The sequence below is a fragment of the Colletes gigas genome, unplaced genomic scaffold, assembly GCF_013123115.1.
Source record: "Colletes gigas isolate AHSC1104 unplaced genomic scaffold, ASM1312311v1 Colletes_gigas_Sc00025, whole genome shotgun sequence".
NCBI classification, from domain to species: domain Eukaryota; kingdom Metazoa; phylum Arthropoda; class Insecta; order Hymenoptera; family Colletidae; genus Colletes; species Colletes gigas.
In genome coordinates, this window is record NW_025106654.1 from 1,404,439 (window position 1) to 1,424,950 (window position 20,512).

Sequence of the window (20,512 nt, forward strand, 5' to 3'; positions counted from 1 at the left end):
CGACATTCATTAGCTCGTAATAATCTTCTCTCCACTTAATTAGGTATTGTGTCCGACCTATTTCCGCGACTCGAGGAGAAAAAAGTGGACTACGGGATCCTGGAAGCGGAGATACGCGCGACCATCGTACGAATGGGTCTGGAGGAAATCGATGGTACAGATTTATGTTACGGTTACTTTTTAGAGTCAATATCTCCCCAATATTTAATTCCAACTATCGATAAATAGTCCATTCTTTGATACATCTAGCCTCGTCACTGGCTACTATCGTCGTAGATGCTGTTCAAATAAACGTCGACGTATCCGTCTTACTTGACAGCGACAAAAATGAAATTTCAGCAAGCTCGATGGACCCATTAATACCGACTGTCATGATTTCTCTGTTAAAATGTTATCGCGATTAATACGTGCTGCGTTATATCTATTTCTGTTTCGAATCGCTCCCGCGGTGAATTATGCTTGCAACGTAGTTTATGCGTTGTTTTAAACGAATAATGAGAGACCGTTTGTTGGCTTTCGCGCGCGTAAACGTGCGATGGAAGTACCCGTAATCGCGTTCACGTTGGAATAAATTAAAGCTGTCACGGTGGTTCGTCCAACAATTTTCTTCGACGCTGAACGTGTCTTTTGACAATTACTATTTTACGATTAAATCTCGTTTCTTTGATCGCAGAGTTCGTGAGAAAAGTTATCCAGCTGTACGAAACAACGGTGGTGCGACACGGATTGATGCTCGTGGGTCCAACTGGGTCGGCGAAGACGAAGGTAAGTGTTACTCCGTGACCAGAAGAACCGCTCGAATTAATTCGATCGCGAGGATCCTCGATCACGGATCACGTAACCGAAAATCCCACGTGAGAGGCCTCGAGGGTCCATTCGCGAAAGAATATTCTCCGCGAGAGTCACGCTCAATTATCGAGAATATTCCACGACCCTCTAACACAGAAGGAATCGGGAGTAATTACTTTAACCCACGACGAAAATCAGAATAGGATCGAATACGGAGTTTTTTCGCGATAATTCACCATCTATCTCCGAGATTTAGGACGACCTTTCGAACCTGGCACCGATTCGTTATAACAAAATGTTCGCTCGATGAAGTGCATAAGCGCCAGGTAACCGAAATAACTAGCAGTTCTCTCGTTCCGTCGTAAAATGTTCGATTCGGTGATGCTATCTGGGCATCGCGATTTTTAATTCGTTTTTCTATCTCTCAAGCGTCCAGGCGCAAGTGTAGGTCGTTTTTTAAATTCTCCCGTTGTCAGGTGTTGACGGATCGTCGATAAATACGGAGGATATCGAGGATAGCCAACATTATTTTTATTGGTGCATGCACATCAAAGATACGAGACGTTTCCCGTGCTTCGCCTTAAGAGGGAATTTGTTCTGGAAATTGCTCTAGGGACTGACTCGATGTGTCGAGAAGCGTCTCTTCTTTTGCGCGATAAAAACAAACCGACGCACAGTGGTCCCAAATCCCGAAAAGTTGGCCAAAATATAAAGGAGTTCTTCAATTTAGCTAAAAATTTGTAGGTAGGGGTTATCGAAGTCGCTGATTACGAATCAAAACTCATAATTAGAAAAAACAAAATGGCGCCTCCGATATAGCTCACATATATGCGACAAAAATTTAGGAATCACCTGAAATTTGATACATAGTGGTTTCTGAGGTTGCTGATTACGAATTAAAGGAAAAATTACAAATAAATAATTAATTACATTTATTAAATAAAATAACTCCAAAACATCTTACGCCAATTACATATATAGGGTGTCTCACCCGATTTTGACATCTTGATTTTCTCGCTATTGTTACTCGTAACAAAAAATGTTTCAGCGGAGGCTTGAATGGTATCGAGTGGAGCATATTCTGATATTAGTTTTTTCGAGAGTGGACGCGTAAAGGTCATATAAAGGTCAACTTTGTTTTTTTAAATGGAATGAGGTATTTTTTAATACATCGATCGATTCAGCTGGACAATCGTTATAAAAAAGTACTAACTATGTAACGTCAAAAAATTAGTAGTTCAGGGGATATTTCAATTTAAATAATTCTAAAACACCATTACTGTTGTACTAAGACGTTATATACGTCAATAATGAAGTAGATCAACTGGTTTATTAAAAAATATACAATATTTAATAATAAAAAATTATTTATGCATTAATTTCAAAATTTATTAAATCTAATAAGTCCACCCAAAATTGATTTAGTAACGCGGCGACCCTGCATTATAAAATAGGGTGGTACGACCAGTCGGACAAAAACGGGCAGCTAATTCTTGCAAATTTTACAAGGCCACAGTATCACATACAAGCCTGAGAAAAAATTGAGCCGTGATGTTGTGAAATATACAAGTTTTTGCTTACTTGTTTGCGATGTATGCATGGAATTTTACATTTTATTTTCAGTAATGAATGTACCGGTTTACAAACTTACTGGATAACAATTTTTAATATGTTAGTACTCAGAAATGTTCTATTTATTTCCAGGAACAGCATCCATTTGGCAAAATTGAAATTGATGCCTTCTAAAAAAACTTCTTCACTTTTCACTTTATGGTACGAACTGACGCTTACGCTCTAAGCAAACGACTGACTAGCGAAGCCGAAGTTTGGATCGCAATTGTCATCTAGGTATAAAAATATGACTCATTTCATTTTCCCTACCCTAAAGAGACATCCTTAAACTGATGATTCCAATAGGTAAAACCTACATAGCGAAAAATTATTTTTTGGGGTTTTTGGCCACGATTTTACGATTTGGGACCACTGTGGCGACGTCTAGAATTAATTGCATCATCGAAAAGATGTTTACCTTCGAGTCTCTGTCATCATACGTTCCCAATAACTTCTATTCTATTCGGTATCTCTCCATAACTGCTTCCCTTACTGCGTTGTTTTTCCGCCAGCTATGCAATATGAAATTAACAATTTTCACGTAATTCGATAAAATATCACCCAACTTCTTTAATCCGGTCAATTTCAGTTATCGATGTATCGGGGAACAAAGTGATTCTAACAACTTTTATAAAATAGCAAAACGAAACTCGCAGACTCGATTTTTGTTCGATTTTATAGAATATCGCAACACGGAAACAATTTTCATATTTGAATATTTCGAACAAAATTGTTTGGCGTTAAAGTGTTGCAACCTTTGTTTACCTTTTGATCGTCAATTAAATCCATTTGTCTTTTCCTACCAGTCCCATACTTACTTTCACGCTCATTTCCGGTAGATGTTGGTCTTAAAACAAACCAGGAGTAAATTACGTTTGCTTAGATCATAACGAGGGGAAGTAACGATCCGGGCAGTTGGTTTTCGGGTGGAATCGAGCTTGAAATATAGGATCCCATGAACGGAAACGACTCTTGCAATTAGAGAATTAACCACCGATGGCCGGTTATTAGCATACGAACGACGAACGTGTTTCCTTCGAAATCGATTCTCGCGTTCCGAACGATTACTCGACTTCTATTTTCGCGTGGGACGTGTTACGAACGTAAGAAAAATACTCGAGACGAACACAAAATTTCCATTCCCGATTTATTTCGCTTCCTTGGCTACAGAATTATCGAGCTACAGGGTCGACACCAACGTCAAATTGGTTTAAAGTTAACACTGTTCAACTGTTTTTATTCGCAATAATAGACTATACTTACAGATTGTGAGATTATACATTTGCATAATGAAGGGTGTAAGTTTTATGTTTGCGCGTGTAACTCCTGACGCGAATAACGAGGGCACGTTAACGAAGATCGACCCTAATATGTTTTCTTAATATCCTTCCCGACGAAAACGACCATTTAAATTTACACATTTTATACAACTATGTCGCCTAACGCGCTGCTCGAGACAATTAAGGGAACCTCGGGACGTCTTAGGGGAAGATTAAAAAAATTCGAGGCTCCGTGTTCGTTGTAAATGATGAGTAATGAAACTTATTAACAGAATTTGAGGCAGTCTAATAGTTTCCTGTAATTGGATCGAGCAGAATAATTATAAATATGCATTTAATATTAGTGAGATCCAACATTGTACATATATTACATGTTACTCTATTTACATACTGCGCAATCGTATTGAGACAATTGTGTTGTTTAATTAATTAACATTAATTGGTAACGATCAGAAGTACACCATTTGTACGGTTACTTTACAACCATAAACATTCATGGGAAGATACACAGCGAATAGACCATGCGAATTTTTATTCACGATTGACGAATAAAAAATTTCAGATTCGTTGATCGTGAATGAAATTCGCCCAACTCCGATAGTCGAGGATTATATGTACTGGTTACTACTATACTGCAGATGTTCATGCAAATCTCTTAAAATATTCGTGCAGAAACGTCACTTCGTGAGTATGATTTATAAAGTTGTTCGAACGAAAGTAGTATTTAGAGTTTGTGAGGGTTCGTTGCTTATTTATATTTCATTTGTTTTCCTTAGATTATGTATGCACATCAAACCGGAGACATTTACTTTAGGTAGTTAACTTGTATAGACGTTATGAAATATGCTCGGAGCATATTTATTATGCTTACAGTGTCTGATCAAATCTGGTGCAAGTTGGAGAAATTTATGCTTTCCATATTTATGTAAACATCCACAGTCTAGTCGTTACGCCGTACCATTTACAATAGGTTCATTATGCACATATACTGTTCGACATCGATCATCTTATTAAGTACATTTACAATATGTTCATTGAATATGATTACACCTCGTTACATATTAATGACTAATCCCTTATCGACTAAAATTCTTAAATTAACAATGTGTTTCGATACTCTCTTTTTCGTACACGGTCTCAAGCACACGAAAATGAACGTCACAACAGGCATCCGCGACAGTCGATCAACCATTTTACTCGAGGACATAAAATCGCCCATAAATCTACCGTCGAGATTTTGGAAACCTCAAAACCTAAAAAAAATCTATTTTCAACGCTTCGAGAACCGAAAGATCTATTTATCAATATCATAGAAATCACCGGAACTGTTCGCGAAATTCTGGAAGACCTCCAATCCTGAGGTCGCCATTTTCGAAGCATCGACGATTTATCATCCACGTTATTATCATCACTGTGAGTACGGAAATAATGTTTAACGAAGTTGACAATACCGAAAGATCAGGGTCTAAAAAGCTTCGAAATCCAGATCGTTACAATTCTGTACCGAACGTCTCGAAACGACCAATAGTTTGCCTTTTTGCGAGTCTAGCGTTCGTCGTATCGGATTTCGTGCGAACCAAATGTTACTAGCCCCTCTCCCTCCTCCGTAGGGAACGCGTCTAGTCGATAGCAGACAGGTCGATTAGTGGAAACACCGGTAAATATTCCGAAAGACGTGTAAAGTCGGTCGACGTAGACTCACCATGTAAATCAGCCATAATGGACACGATCTTTGACGCGGAAGAAACGGCCAATCCAAATATTGACGTTGGCAACGGGAGCCACTACCCTTCGTTCTCGTTTAAAACGAGATAACTTGGACGATTTCTTGATTGTGAGACGGTTCTATTTGCCTCGAGAAGTACGTCTTTGAAGCGATCTAGTGCATACCCGCCATTTCTGGGCAAACAAAAGTTTTCCAACCATTAAAATTTTGTATGCGCATTGGAACGGACAGTTTTTCTATCACCTTAGATTTAGGGAACTACATTTAACACCTACGATTTTAAGAAAACGTAAAAAAAGAGAAATCAATTTCTTGTTTAATGTGGACGTTTAAATTGTTCCTCCTTTAAAAATAAATAAGCAGAATGCAAATATTTAATTTGTTAGCGACAGCTTCGTTTTAAGGGACGTCGAGGGCAATTAGCTCGACGATATTTCGTTTTCGAACGATTTATGATAGGGACTTACCCTGCGTGTGGCTCAAGAGGGATGTTCGCAAGGATACAATCCAGATGCCTGTCGATGGCTGGTGGCTCGAAGCCACGTAGCTATCGGGCGTCATAGGATTGATTGTTTGAAAGGAAACATGGATATGTTAGGAAAAGGCAAGCGATCCGACGTTTTGCTTTAAAGTGTAGCGGTCATTGTATAGCCACTACGCCCTTGCCAGCATATGAATGGAAATGGAATGTAAGGATAGTTTTAAGCTTTCTATTTTTCCATTTTCCCAGGGTCTCGTGCGAGCCTGGTCGTCCTGTTAAACATTTCCTTCAAGGTTTCGCCTGGACCTCGGACCACCCCGATCCGGGCCCGGCGAGCCTCTTGACTTTTATGACTCTCTTTCACTGTAGCTAAACTTTTCCTACGCTAAGTATTTTCCAGTTTCGTTTTTCCGTCTTTCTGTCCTATCTCTTTTTCTCTACCTTTACTATTAGGTTCAGAGAGTGTACATATTGAAGGGACGCTGGAAGAAAGCGGCCAGTCCGTAAAAGACGCGTTCACGGCCAGTCTGTCATAGACGACCCAGTCTGGTAAAGACGTATTCGCGTTTGCTAAGTCAGTTTGTTAGACTACACTAACCTACGTGTGGCTACACACCCACACCCGCGGAAATAAACGTTTAAATAATTGTTGGAGTAGATCGTGGGATTGTCATTTGAACCCCCAGCCCCCTCAAAAGAATAGGAACTCTGCTCCTTGAGGATCTGGCCACGGAGTGGGGAAACTTGACCTCTTGGCGCCTACCCCAGAACCGTCAGTGTGTAAAGTTGGTTTTTCAAGAAGTTTCTAACAAATTCATAACGATAATGATTATAGTCCAGGTCACGATATAGCAAGGTCGTAAACTAAGCTCTTGAGGGTTAGGACCGACTACTGCTGCGGCACTTAGGGCCGTACATGACATCTTGCTTGAGGGTGCCTTTCTGAATGTCTTTCTGTGTCCGTAACTGTACTATCTTTTTTCATTTTCTATATTCATATATTATGAGCAGGTAAATTAAGATACTAAAGACTTGAGTAAGACCTTTTCCTGTTACGACACCTCTAAAAATGGCGACACTAGATAAAACATTTCTTCGTACGGCCCTGACTATGGTCTAAGTCTCTTACCTTGTTTCGGGAGCTGAAACGTGTAAACTTTGACGCCTACACGAGTTTACGACCTCGCTATATCGTGGCCCGATCTATAAATATTATTCATTTATATTCATGCTTATTTACGTTAATGTTTAATATACTTTATCAGTAAAACGAATGCAATACCGGCGAATAAATATTAAATAACGAATTTATTTTCATTTTGTAGGTCGCAGTCGAGACTATGATTAATTTTGTTTTTTCTCGTCCTCAATTTTCACGAACCCACAATACTTATTTTAAGCATGAGTTCATAAATCATGCTGGTATTTAAGAACCCCTGTACCAGTGTCTTCAAATTTTAGAAATTTTAAGAGAATCATTTATTTAAAATATGATTTTGTAATAGAAAATTCATAAAGTTGTCTACCATTCGACCGTTGGATGAATAAAATGGCTGCAAATTGGAAACGAAGATTACGTTCGCACGAACCTTTTTATTGGCACGTTGTAGTGTAAAAGACAGGAATAATAAAAAGTTCAACGTTGTACTCGACACTTTATAACGTTTCTAACAAAATTAAAATTATTTAGAAATCAGGATTCGCTCGTTCTGAGGAAAAAAACGATGCAAGTTCGAAGCGCCGATCGTCAGTGACCACCGGGACGTTTAACGCATTAATCTTACACGCTAAGCTGCTCGTAGTTACCGTTATATTTTGTAAAATTCCCTGTATATTACAGGATTGACTAGATTAAGCTATTTGCGGAGCATTCGTCCCTTCGAGATAATTAACTACGTTTTTACGAGCTATATTCATGCTGGCTGCGTAATACATAGCGTTTAAATGGAAATATTTCGCGGAACGTCGTCGTAAAAGCTTCACAGCTTTTTCCAAATGCGAATAATTGAACGTTCGAGGAACGTTTAAGTCTTACACATTCTTTCCGATACGTAAATACCGTAGAGCTTTTGAAAGTTGTCACGGGTTGCCCAAAGGCGAACAAAATATGAAATGTTTCTTCGCGTAAGTTAGCTTTAATTTTACTTTTAACTCCCGACGAACAGGTAATTGCTTCCTACGTAAACATTATTCCATTTAGTAAACTTCTCTATCGACGCGTTTCATACCTCTTGGCCCTTGCGATTGCCATCTCGAAAGTTATAAGTGGTTGGAAACAATTATAGCCAATTGTTCGATGAAATTGCCAACGCGCGGTGATTTTTTTTTAGTTTAACAGTCTCGATGTTTACGACGAGAGACCAGCCCCGCGAACGACCAGCAACGATCAAACTTTTTCCAGTAACTGTTTAACGATCGAGGTTTGCGATGGTGTTTTTAAACATCCCTCCGTTTCCGTTGGATTTTAAACCCTCGACGTTCACATTATTTTGGCCTAACTTATTGAATTTGATTTTGCACTACGCAACAACGTGTCTTCTGTTAATTATTACCTTGTATCGTATTCCATCGGTCGAGCAATTTTATCTGTAAACAATTCTGATTTCTCTTCACACGGTGCGCTGATAAAATTCTCGAGATAATTAATTACACTGATAATGTTCGCTACAGATAACGAAGTTCGTCAACAATTACATAGCAGAATTCGATCTACGATGTTCTGGATTCTGGTGTTGCCTGTAGCAACGGGAAACGATTATTGTCCTAGTTAACATGAAACGAGTAGATTAGTAGTAAATTCTAACGCGCAATTCAAACGTCAAAATTCAAATTGGCACGTAAAACGTGTAGCTACGACTGTTTCGCTTTCTAATGAGGCGTCGTGCATGGCGCAGAAAATACATACGTCTTCGCATAAACGCGAAGCAACGAGCAGAAAGCCTCATCTTCGTTTGAAACGTTTCGATATTCGTTGTAAAAGTATAAACGTACTTTTTATTGTTTTTCTAATTTTAACGGGAAGCTTAGCGTCGATTTCCGGGGATCGACGTAATGTTTAATATGTCGAGGATATGATTTCATAATTACAGATTACATATCCGGATCAGGCTTTTGTACGGTCAGATACGATTAATTTAATACGGTTTATTCGATTATCTGAACGTCAAATGTAATGGCTCGCGTGTTTCAATTAATTACGACATACTTTCGATCACGTGCATTGAAAACCCGTGTTTCTACGGAGCAAAATATTATGCTTCCACTGTGGACAATGGGGAAACCGTTCAACTTAAAATTCCGTTAAAACACGTCCGCCGATTTTATCGATGAACGAAACGATTTCAAGAGTATTTTTACGAATAAAAGTGACGGTCCCGACCATTTTACTTTAAAATCGTTTAACGCAAAATTTGTCTACCAACTGTGTTTACGTAAAACAATGTTCGTTGATTTAACTGCGACAATCGATTTTGTGTGCCAGTTCCGCGATCTGCCGTTGAAATTTCAATTAAAAAGTTGTTTGAAGACGCTTTTGATAATTATTTTTTGTTTACATTGGTAACGCGTCCCTCTGGTAAAACGTAGTCGGAATTATAAACGTGCAGCTGCCGCGCAAGTGACACTATTTGTCCTTGTCGAGTGCTGCCGTCGTTGCGACGCTTTTCCACATTTTCTCGCCAATATTATGTCGCGGACTCGCACGAACTGGAGGATAGAATCGGATATCACGCAACACGTTTCCGTCAAACGCGGGAAATGAACTCGGCTCCGTTCCCGTTTGTTTATTACATTTTTGTTTGATTTGTGTCCACGGATTTTCATAGCGAACGACACGGTAACTTTGACCCGTTCAGGAAAACTTTCGTTTCGACTTAAAAAGCTTCTCAAAGCTTGAAATTGTTCAATTCCACATTTTGTAAGCACTCAAATATTAGCCTCGCTCGATGTTATCAATTGATAAACTATCTTCGTTATCTGTAAAACATTCCTTAAGAAATAACTCGCACGTGTGCCGCATTTCGCTGTGTCACGAATTTTTCTGAACGTCGAGAAGAAGCGATAAGGCCGCGAAGCTCAACGCCTCACTTTTTCAACGTGACAGAGGACTTTAAGCGGATTTCTAACGAACTAATTGTGAGATTAAGATTAAAACTAGGACAGGAACGGGCTGACTCGGCTTGAGGGACGGGTGGATGAAATTTAATTGATTTCGTTCTCCCTCGAAGCTATGCAAGCTCCAGCCATGTTTATATTAGAGGAGAAACTTCGAAATATCAGGAACAACCTAAAAACAGAGCGAACGGAATGCTGATGGAAACGAGTTGGACATAATCGTATTTGAAACCGTGTTGTAGGAGTGTACCTTAGCAAGTGACCTTTAATATACGAGTGAAGGGGCCTTTCTACCTTGTGGGATTTAAAAAATTGAATTTTTATGTTTGCATTTTCTTTTAGTATGTAGTCACGAAAATATATCTACCAAATATTAAATTGAAATTTGAAAAACTAACGAACTTAGAGCCCGCTGAAATGTACCGCGCGCAGGTATAACAACTCGACGTGAAACTTTAACACTTTGACTGCCACGTCACCCATATATGGGTGACAAGACTTTCCCGCTATGGCATTAAAACAATTTATTCTGAAATTGAAATTGAAATGTTAAATAAATTTTTATACGAAGATTAAAAAATAATCAAATAATCTCTGATACTGATTATTTGATTCCCTGATGAAGCTAGCTGCAATGCTGGCGAAACGTCGGACTCTCTCGTCTTCTGAACGCGGCTCCAACCCGGAAGCCAATTCTAGTAGTAATCACTATGGCCGCGAAAGCCTAAAAAGTATTATCCTAGTTCATGCTATAACCACACTCATCTACATTAAGAATATCGTTGGTTTTTGGATTTCGAATAACTTGTTCGCAAGATATCACATACGCAGTCGAGCGCCGTTCGTAAAAACTGTTGTTTGTTGATCAACAAAAACAGCGTAATCAATAGATATTCTGCGTTGCAAAAATTCGTAAACATAGCTAAATATACAATAAATGTATCTACAAAACACGGAATTAATCGCTGTTTAATAGCCCGCAAAAACAGATCACAAAGAAACATGTATTTTTCGTGCCTACAAGGTAGAATGACCCCTTAAAGCGTCTGCGGATTCCCCGATTTCGACGACTCTACAAATATTTATCGATGATCATTGTAAGAAACGATATATTCTATCGGTACAATCTATATCATCGAGTTTCACTCCATATCAGTCAGTTTGCTACGGACGAAGTAATATTAAATGTCTGCTCAAGGCCATTTGGGGGTTGCTGTTTCCATACGGCCTATTTCTGTCTTTCCGCGTCAGAGATGCAAACGAACAGTTTGAATTTAAGCTTATATCGCACGAAAATACACTCTGTACAAATTCGTAGAGAAACTCCTACAGTCAACTTCGTTCCAGAATTAACTTATTTAATAAGCTAGAATTTTTTCTCATTTCGTACGAACCTAACCCTGACGATAATATACGTGTACAAAGATACTTTAATGTCAATAAATTTTATATACGCGTTACATGTTTTAAATGTATTTTTATTACGTTATCATTTTTGCTCGCGAAGTCCGAAAACCGCGTCTAAATTTCAGGTCCGAGAAGGTCAAGGTAGAGTACGTTACCTAAAAAATTGTTCGATAGAAAATTTCTATAGCTTAAGTGTCTCAAGAATCCTCGAGCACAAACTTTAATCACTGTAGGGGGGAATGGCCTTGAGCAGCCAACAGATTCGTACACAGCCGGACCATGCATCGAATTCTTCGGTGGGGCGTCGACTTTGGTCGACAGTTTACTTTCGTTTCTTTGGTTTCATTTTGTAGAGGAACACTCCATTCGGGAAACGTCCATTCACTCGTTCGATTCGCGGGTATAGCGTTTGAGCTCTCCTAAATCCGCCTAAGTACATTTTTCCCAATAATCTAGCAACCCTCACACAAAAATATCCCCTGCCCTATGTTTGCTTTCGACTTTAACTCACTTTCGTCGAGCGTATGAAACCATCCATCCACTCTTCCATTATTTCCAACAATTCCCTCTCCCCTTGAGCTCGTCTGGCTCCGCCATTACGCGAAAGTATTTCTCGCTTTCGATCGTCGAACAGCACCGCGTGGCTGTAGACTCTTCTTCGTCGAGAACAGTTCGAATTGCCCGGGAAAGTCAGGTTTCCCCAAAATACTGGAATTCTGGAGGTCGTTTCCGCGGCGTTCGAATCAGCGACGAAAGTCGATTCGCGTCATGGGCACGTAGGTGCGCGCCGTCTCTTCCGGTCCCACGAGCTCGTGAGCGCCGGAAATTGTGCTTCGTGGCGGACTGTGTCTGTCCGAGCTGCTTCCTCGGCGCCCGCGCGGCAAAACCTATATGTATCGCTGTGGATTGCAATGGTACCTGGTCATGCTCTTCAGCACCTTGCGCAACAGCTGTTGCAAGCAACGACGGAACGTGATCCCGCACATCGCGTACAGTAGGAAGTTGATGCTGAAGTTGGTGTAATAGAGCAGCATGAAGAACTGTTGCAGACACCAGAGCAGATCGGGCGTGTTCTTGCGCGCCAGGGTGAAGAAGAACACGCAGAGTCGGATCACGTAGCTGGAAAAGAGAACAGCCTTTGCTTGGATCGAGTAGGAACTCGAGGGCGCGGACGCGGGTCGTTGGTTCCCCATTAGCGATAAGCGGTTTCGAAAGTATTCGAACGGTTACGTTTATGATTTACGAGCGTCGATTGCTTGCACGGTCGTGGACAGGTGTATTAAGCAAATGAATCAATTTAATTTACGGATGACAATCACCGTGCATCTAAAGTTTCAATTCACAAAGTATGGATTCGTCGAATATGCATGAAAACCAATTGTAACGAATAGTATGTTAATTTTGGGTAGTCGAGAATTAAGTGGACGCTATAAATATTTCCAAAAAAAATAATTGTCTGGTAAAACGAGCAGAATCGAGTTGCAGGAGAGTGTTGTATGTTCAAAAGTGAGTAATAGAAAATGCGGAACAGAGTTAACAAGCGTGATGCGATCGGTTCGACGTTGCAAGTAGTATTGATCAACGTTGGACAGACGCGGCGTATGACCATTGACTTCGATACTACTGAATTTTATGATATTTCGGAGATAAATTGTTAAGGTTTGGAAATTTATTCCCCGTAATTAAACCGATATTAATTACATAACATATATGTCGAAGTACGGTTTTAATATTTCAATATTAATGGATAGAGTAAAAATCGATGGTCTGTATGAATACATTAAAAAAGAAGAATAAATACGAACAGAAATGAAAAATGAATAATACATGGAGGATGTTCTACTTTTGTTTTTCAAGATTAAAGCCAACGATGCTACTTTTTTTTATACTTAATTATCATTAAGCGTCATATTCTTGAATATTCATTTGTTAATAATTTTGTAACAAATAATGATCGATAACTGAAACCTTTTGAAGCTTAAATAGGAGAATGTCATCTACAGATCAAGGTCAAGGCCATCGTGGCTTTCTTTTCGATAGCGTGCAATTACTAAATGTCATGTTTTTCGCGAAAAGGCCAAGAAATAGATCAAAGGTGCAGAATTGAATTTTTCTATAACGCCACGTATCGAAGAAACCCCAGATTGAATGTTAACAGCGTATGAGTTCAAGCGACTATACATTGATTAATGGTTGTTTCTGCAATGTATTGATTCGATTCTTTCGTGCGTTTGTAAATATCGACAATGGTGTAATTTGTTTTCTATCGATTCTGCCAGGTATATTGCTTCATTTTCACGTTCCGCTCAGACGTTAACGTGGCACGAGACAATTGAATATTGCATAAAACAGTTTCTCGATTGCCATTTGTGTGCCACAGGCAGAAGATCCATCGGGTTAAATGACAAAAGGGCATGCACAACGTGGCAAACTTTTTCATCGAACAAAAGTTACTTTTAGTTTGCAATATCAGAACATTAAATATTTGAATATTTACAGGGCGTTGAACTTAAAATGTTTCGAAAAATAGAAATTTTCGGTCGCCGAAGCAGCTTACCTCGGTAAATTAAGAAGAACGAAGACGGTGCTTATCAGAAGCAACATTTTCGTGATGCTCTGCTGGTTCCTCGTCGATACGAGATTCCGCGAGGAAGATCTGATATCTGGAACAGAGAAAGACGGTGGGAAAAAATGCGTGATTATTACAGGAGTTCACGTACCGCAAGTTAATTTAATTTTGCGTTCAACGTCCAGCTTTTACCGCGCCAGCCGTGCACGGATTGCGAACATCGAAATAACTCGGGAGCCGCAAATTCTACAGCGGACTCGTTGATATAAAACTCAAAAAGTGGTAGAGAATATAATCTCTTGGCGAGCGTGGTTAGTTTTCCCCGCTTAAATATTTTAAACGGTACCCGTCCGTACGACGGGACGGAAAATCCAGCAGAATTTAATTAAACGTTAAAAACGTGAAGTTTAGTTATTGCGTTTGCCATATAACGGCAGCAGAGGCGTCTGAGAATTGAATTTTTTCGATCGAAAAACAAAAAGTATTCTCGTTCTTGGTCGTGTACTTTGTTTGTTCCGTTTCCGATCGCTTACACAATCTATTCTAACAATTGGCTGCGAAGGAATTCGTATTCCAATATATATTTTCAATATAAATTGAAAACCAAAGAAGAAAGAGGGAATCTCTCTTGTACCATTATTTTCACTGAAAAGGACCTGCAACGAAGTTGAGAACGTAATAATAAAGAATAATGAAATATTGTACAGGGTGTCCATGTAATCGTGATAGAGTTGAGATAATTGTACGCGAGAAAATAAGTCGATCGTTTGATTTGGAAGAAAGGGGGAGTCCCGAAACAGGAATGGAAGGATGATTTCAGGAAGGGCAGAGTTACTGATCGTCGAGGCGTCGAACCTTCTAAACCTTATAGAGTGTGACGATAATAAAAGAGGAAAACCATACTTACGTATACACCGGGATGCTACTTCGGGCAGCTGGCAGGCATTCCGCGGCGTGGAGAGTGGCGCAGAGTTGGTCTGTTGTCGAGAATTATGGGAATGGTTGTTCTTCGACGAGTGAAATGATTGTTGGGAGGGTGGCCTCCGACCTCCGACTATTGGACCCAGATTGATACCGCCAGCGCCATTGTTACTGCTGCTGGCACTCTGAAAATTAAGCCAGAATTTCGAACATTATCCTTGGAAGGGAAACAATGATACCTCCAAGCTATCGTAACCGGTTTGTATTATCAGCCGCATTGTTTTCGTCAGCCGATCGGCAACGTTCCGTTAAATTTTTGCCAACGATCGACGATTAATTTCGTTGCTCGTTGCAGACAATTAATCAAATTAAAATAAAACGAGAAACAACGTTTTGTACAATATTTATTTCGTTACGAAGATTGATTTCCCGAAGTATTATCCCCGTACATTCTTTAGCGGGGGCTAGGCGATTACGTTAGCAATCATTCTCAGTCAGAATCCGCGATCGTTTGTCTCCGAAAGTTGCAGTCTCATCCGAAATCCACCAAGACTCACGACTTCGTCCACTATTTATCATTTTCACGAACGACCCGGCTAATATTTTCGCTGGTGAATCTGTACTCTATTGCGACGATCTCGAGTTATTTAAATTCTTATCCGAGATGGACACCTCTGTCCCATCAATTCTTCTTACGCTTGTATTTACTTTCACTTTTCATCCTATATTTATATTCCCATACCATACTATTTCTCAGTTTCAACGAGACGAACTTTTACAAAAGTTTGGAAGGGTGTCATCAAATACAATTCGACGAATTCTTCTAGGGCGAAAGCTAGTCCGCCGGTTCGAGTATAAAATTCGCGATGGAAATGCACGGTTTTTGGTTGTTAGGCGTCTCGTCGTAGACAGAAAGCGTGCAAAGGGCAGGGAAATTTCGTACGTACGCGATGAGACCTTTATGCGAGGCGTTGACATGATACAGGATTATCTGGCGACCGTTTGTTATGCGCAGCGAGGAACTCGAAAAATATGACAGGGGATAAAGTCAACGCTTGGTCCGACACACCGCAACTTTGTTTATTCGTAACGTAACTTGCCCGTGGCGCAGTCGAGTTTCTAATATCTCGTGTCGTATTCCATGCAGAAGAGAACTCTATCCCGGGAAATACTTTGACAAGGTCGCGTCCTCCATGCCTTTCTAACCAAATACCGTTTACGTTACAAATAAATAAAGGACCCGTCACAGATCTTATGGAAAATGGCCCCCGGTTAAATTAGCTGAACTTTTGATACGATGTAGTTCATTATGTCTTGATGAAAAGTTCCAATAGGCCCAAGCCCGTAAATTGAGCAGTTTCCGAGATACGGGGGATCAAAAGTCAATAATATTGCGCCTTATTCTAGACTACCACGTTTGAGCATATTTGAGTGTAAGAAGCACTGTTGTACACTGTCCATTTATTTCATCCCTTAAAACTCAATAGTACTACTGTGGGCCCTTAAATATTACCCCTTGACCCTCTGGCCCTCTGACTCCCCTTCAGGAGTCAAAATAAAAAAATGCCAAAAAGGTAAAAAATGGTTCTCTTTTTCAATGTACAAACCAATGCACCACGAAGAGGTTGCTCGATCGGATTTTGCACACCATGTGGCTCAGTAGAGGGCTGTTTTTATAATTCTCTCTATTCGACCATAACAATCTCAATATTCATATTGTCTTGATGGTCTCTATTAGCGGCATCTCTGCTCGCATTTAGAAGATTGCCATCCGAATATTGGGCATGCCTTTAATGACAAGCAAATCCTAAACACCTTAAACGAGGCAAGATCATCGCCCAGGAACGTATATACAAATTGGGTTAAAGTCAATTATCAAATGCATACATTAGTTGTTTACGTTTCAAAGGTCTGTGCTATGGTGCAGTCACTATTCCGTTTACCCTTTGTTCCCCAGTCTTGTTAAAGGCGACGAGCGACGTTTCTGCGGACAAACGGAAATTGAATTTTCAGATATTCCCCGGGCTTGTAACTGTTCGCACGCTAGTTAATTATAATTGGGCTCGCCTTGGACCGTCCATGCTCGTAAATGAGAGGATATAGACGAGTTGGTTCGATTTAAGGGGGGAGTCTCATGTGAGACCTCAAAAATATCAAATTTTTGCTTCATTTTTTGAAAGTATATATATTTAAGAATGTACTGTTAAATTTTGAGAGATAAATGTCAAGTATTGTGGACTGTAGAACATTTTTTGTATAGCCCTCGCGGTAATTACCGGAGTCATTGCTTCGGGTGATTACCATGTACAGCCAAGACATTACTGTTTCGAAAGGTTTACGACAGGGTCAAGAGACATCTGCTGTTATTAAAAGTTGAAATTTGGGCGTTTTTGTCATCTATGTGGCAATATTCTGGAAGGAATTCTATATGGAGCTGAGATTGATGAGTATGATTTTGCAGACTTTAAATGAGTTTCTCTCGAAACGTTACTTTCTTAACTGGCGTAGATAAAATCTCAAAAACTATACGTTCGATTGCTTTGAAATTTTTACACGTTATTCTACATACTAACAGTTCTCGTCCGTACCAAAATCAAATTGTTATAATGAGTTTATCATATCTTTTTTATTAAAAAGTTGCAAAAGAAACGACGAAATTTTGCCATTTTTACTTTAAGCTTTCACCATTTTGTCAATTTGCAACATAAATTAATTATTTTGGTACGGGCGATAACTGTAAACCTACCGAATAAAAATTTTTCTGATTTTTTTGATTTAGTCAACCTTGAAAGCTGCAATCACCTACGCCGGTGTTTAAACACATGTTTGCGGCGGACGTGATAACAACATTAAAAGTTAATAAAAATTAATACAAAAATTATCTTGTATTCCCAAAGGATAGCTAAGTAAACTGCAAAAAGAATCATAACGTCACATGTAATATTTCCTTAAAAAAAAAATTAAGAAAAATGGTTCAATTTTCTATCATTCACATGAGACTCCCACTTTAATTGAACGGAGCCGCGAGAATTCGAAGAAATGTGATCGAGTTCACGTTTTTTTAATGCTCGAGAGCCTTTTCGCGCGAAGGTACCGGAGCAAACGTTTATAGTTGTCATTTTTGCAGTGGCAGGTAGTTTCAGTTAATTTTTGTTTAGGAGTGAAGGCAAGACATCAGTCTTCAAAATGAGACCAAAACGAAAATTTCATCTCGCTTCACTCCTAATTAAACAATGGAATGAAAATTCAAAACATTCAAATAAGCATAACTCAAGAACTATATTAGAAATAAGAATGAAATTTGCTACAATTCAAGTACATACTAAGTAACTTGATTTCATCGCTCGTCATTTAATTTCAAAAAACAACACAGATATAGACGACGAATTTAGTTTCAGACGATTTTGACATTGACCACTTCAAAACCGTCTAGTCGTTTCCAAAATTAACAAATCGTAAAAAAAATTATTTCAAATCATGATCCATATGTCCAGTTAAATATATGTGAATAAATTTTTTACTATGGGTATACTTTTTAAGCAATATGATTAACTTCTAACGAAATATCATGGACCGTCCGTATTGCAAATACGAGTGAAAAAAGCATCACATGACAATTATTAAATGCAATATTGAAAGTCATAAAATACCGCCCGCCTGTTATGTACAAAAACTTCCATCGCTCATCCTTTTTCCGTCGCGTTGAGTAATGTCACCTGAAAAATCCCGTACACCAGTAAAATACCAGTTATTAATACAAAAATATTTGACATTTTTATTCGGTCTAAGTGATAGCTATTTTAAAGGGAATAAACCAGTAGGCGCCAATTATCCAATTGCAGTACCTAAAAAGTATCTAAAACACTACTATCGTTACCTAGTTTGTAATACAGTGTAGTTTTGCAAAATGCTAGAAGCAAACGATTTTCTTGAAGAATTTTACATTATTTGTACATTGTTTTCTTTCGTTATTTTCTATTCTCATTCGCAGATACTTGCACGCTCACTATACAGTAGCCATCAACCATAAACGATGATTGGAATTACGCGATACCTCTGGCGAGACGAAATAACCCGTTCTAATAGATCTCCACGGGGTACCAATAATTTTTCACCCGTATTATCAGCTTCCCAAAACGTCGTCCCCATCGTTATTAATATCGCTAAATAGATATCCTATAGAAACTCGTATTAAACGTATCCATTGTTCAGTTTCCAAAGGAGACTCGTTTGAAAATTCTTTAGTACTTCGAATACTAGAATAGAACCATTATGATTCTGATCGATATTCTTAATTGCAAATCAGATTTGCGTAACATTATTCCTAGCGTATTCTTTTCAATAGATTTATCAGGCTCCGGTGGAATTAATAGAGATTGCGTTTCGAAAGAAAACGATCGAACATTGTCTTGGACGAGAACTATTAAAGTTCTCTTCTGAAAGGCTTTAGTAAAATGAACGCAGTTTCTGCCCGAAAGAATTATTCGATTCGTTTCGAACCGATAAGATCCTCCTTTCCCTAATTTGTTTATACTTCGTTAAATTCGGTGCAGAAAAATGCATCTAGTTAATTTCGTAAGAAAAGTCTCCGTAAAGATTTTATCAGGCTTCGTTTAAGATATAATATTCTGGCTTGAAAGTAAATTATACGAGAAAATTTCAGCAGCATTCTTTTTCTCCGATGATTAAATTCCTCGTAAGTCAAGCTTCCGAGGAAGTTTCGCCAAGCTTTAATGCCGTTAAAAAATGGCCCGCTTCCCCGCGACTTTTCTTCTCGCGAACGTTTGTCGGCGATAGGAAGTTCTGCATTAGGTATTCCATTACGACTTCCACCATGAGGAAGAGTAACAGATAACTGTGGACCTCTATACGGATGGAAAATTGTCGGAACTGGCGGGCTGCGGTTCATAGATTACGTCCCTCGACATAACTTAACGACTACTTTGGACGATCGCAATTTATCGTCACAAATAACAGCGCAACCTCGAGTGTATCGGCAAACGCGTCGTTTAATAATGAGAGAACGTCTCTTCTTTATCTTTCCTCGCGGCAGCAGGGACTACGAGATACTTGAGAGTACACGAATGTTGGCGACTCGAGAAGTTTGCGTGCTTCAAACTTCCAAGCGGCACGAACAATTACATGTAGGCAATTATACGTGCCGCCTTTGTACAATCGGCACCGCCACACAGTGTGCCCAGCAATGGACAAAAATCAAGAAACTAAAGTCCATGTTTTATAAATTCATATATCCCAAAATGTTAATAAAGGAACGTAGATTTTAACACTATCCATAACTTTTACTGAATTTACCAATTTGTTGTGGAAAATTGTTCCGTCCGAAGGAACACAATACGCGAATCTTTCGTTGTCAGTTTATGATAGGTCCGCGGCGTAAAGCTATTTTTGAGAAAGGATATTTTATTCAATTGACGGCAATTTAACCGTTTAACTTTTCGAATAATAGACTTAGAATTTCACTTTTTCGCTTCGTTCTCAATAGCTCAGCCGGTCATAATAATACACATTTTAATGGTAGTAATGTCTCATGGATGAACTTAAAAGTAAGTTAAAATCACGGAAATAAGCATCATTTTTAATGCAAAAACGAATAC

The 20,512-nt window shown here is 39.1% G+C and overlaps 2 protein-coding genes across 2 annotated transcripts in view; one reads left to right on the forward strand and one right to left on the reverse strand.

Annotated features, from left to right (window-relative positions):
- The window catches only part of LOC122401548 (dynein axonemal heavy chain 1-like), a 111,191-nt gene that overhangs the window by 10,147 nt on the left and 80,532 nt on the right, over positions 1 to 20,512 (forward strand). The window contains exons 18-19 of the mRNA XM_043403749.1: positions 44 to 154; positions 674 to 765. Of these exons, the coding sequence (XP_043259684.1) occupies positions 44 to 154; positions 674 to 765 (203 nt within the window). The remainder of the gene's footprint in view (positions 1 to 43; positions 155 to 673; positions 766 to 20,512) is intronic.
- LOC122401449 (thyrotropin-releasing hormone receptor-like) overlaps positions 12,295 to 20,512 on the reverse strand; it is a 45,969-nt gene continuing 37,751 nt past the window's right edge. The window contains exons 2-4 of the mRNA XM_043403578.1: positions 14,884 to 15,082; positions 13,965 to 14,070; positions 12,295 to 12,526 (exon numbers count right to left, since the gene is read on the reverse strand). Coding sequence (XP_043259513.1) covers positions 12,295 to 12,526; positions 13,965 to 14,070; positions 14,884 to 15,082 — 537 coding nt within the window. The remainder of the gene's footprint in view (positions 12,527 to 13,964; positions 14,071 to 14,883; positions 15,083 to 20,512) is intronic.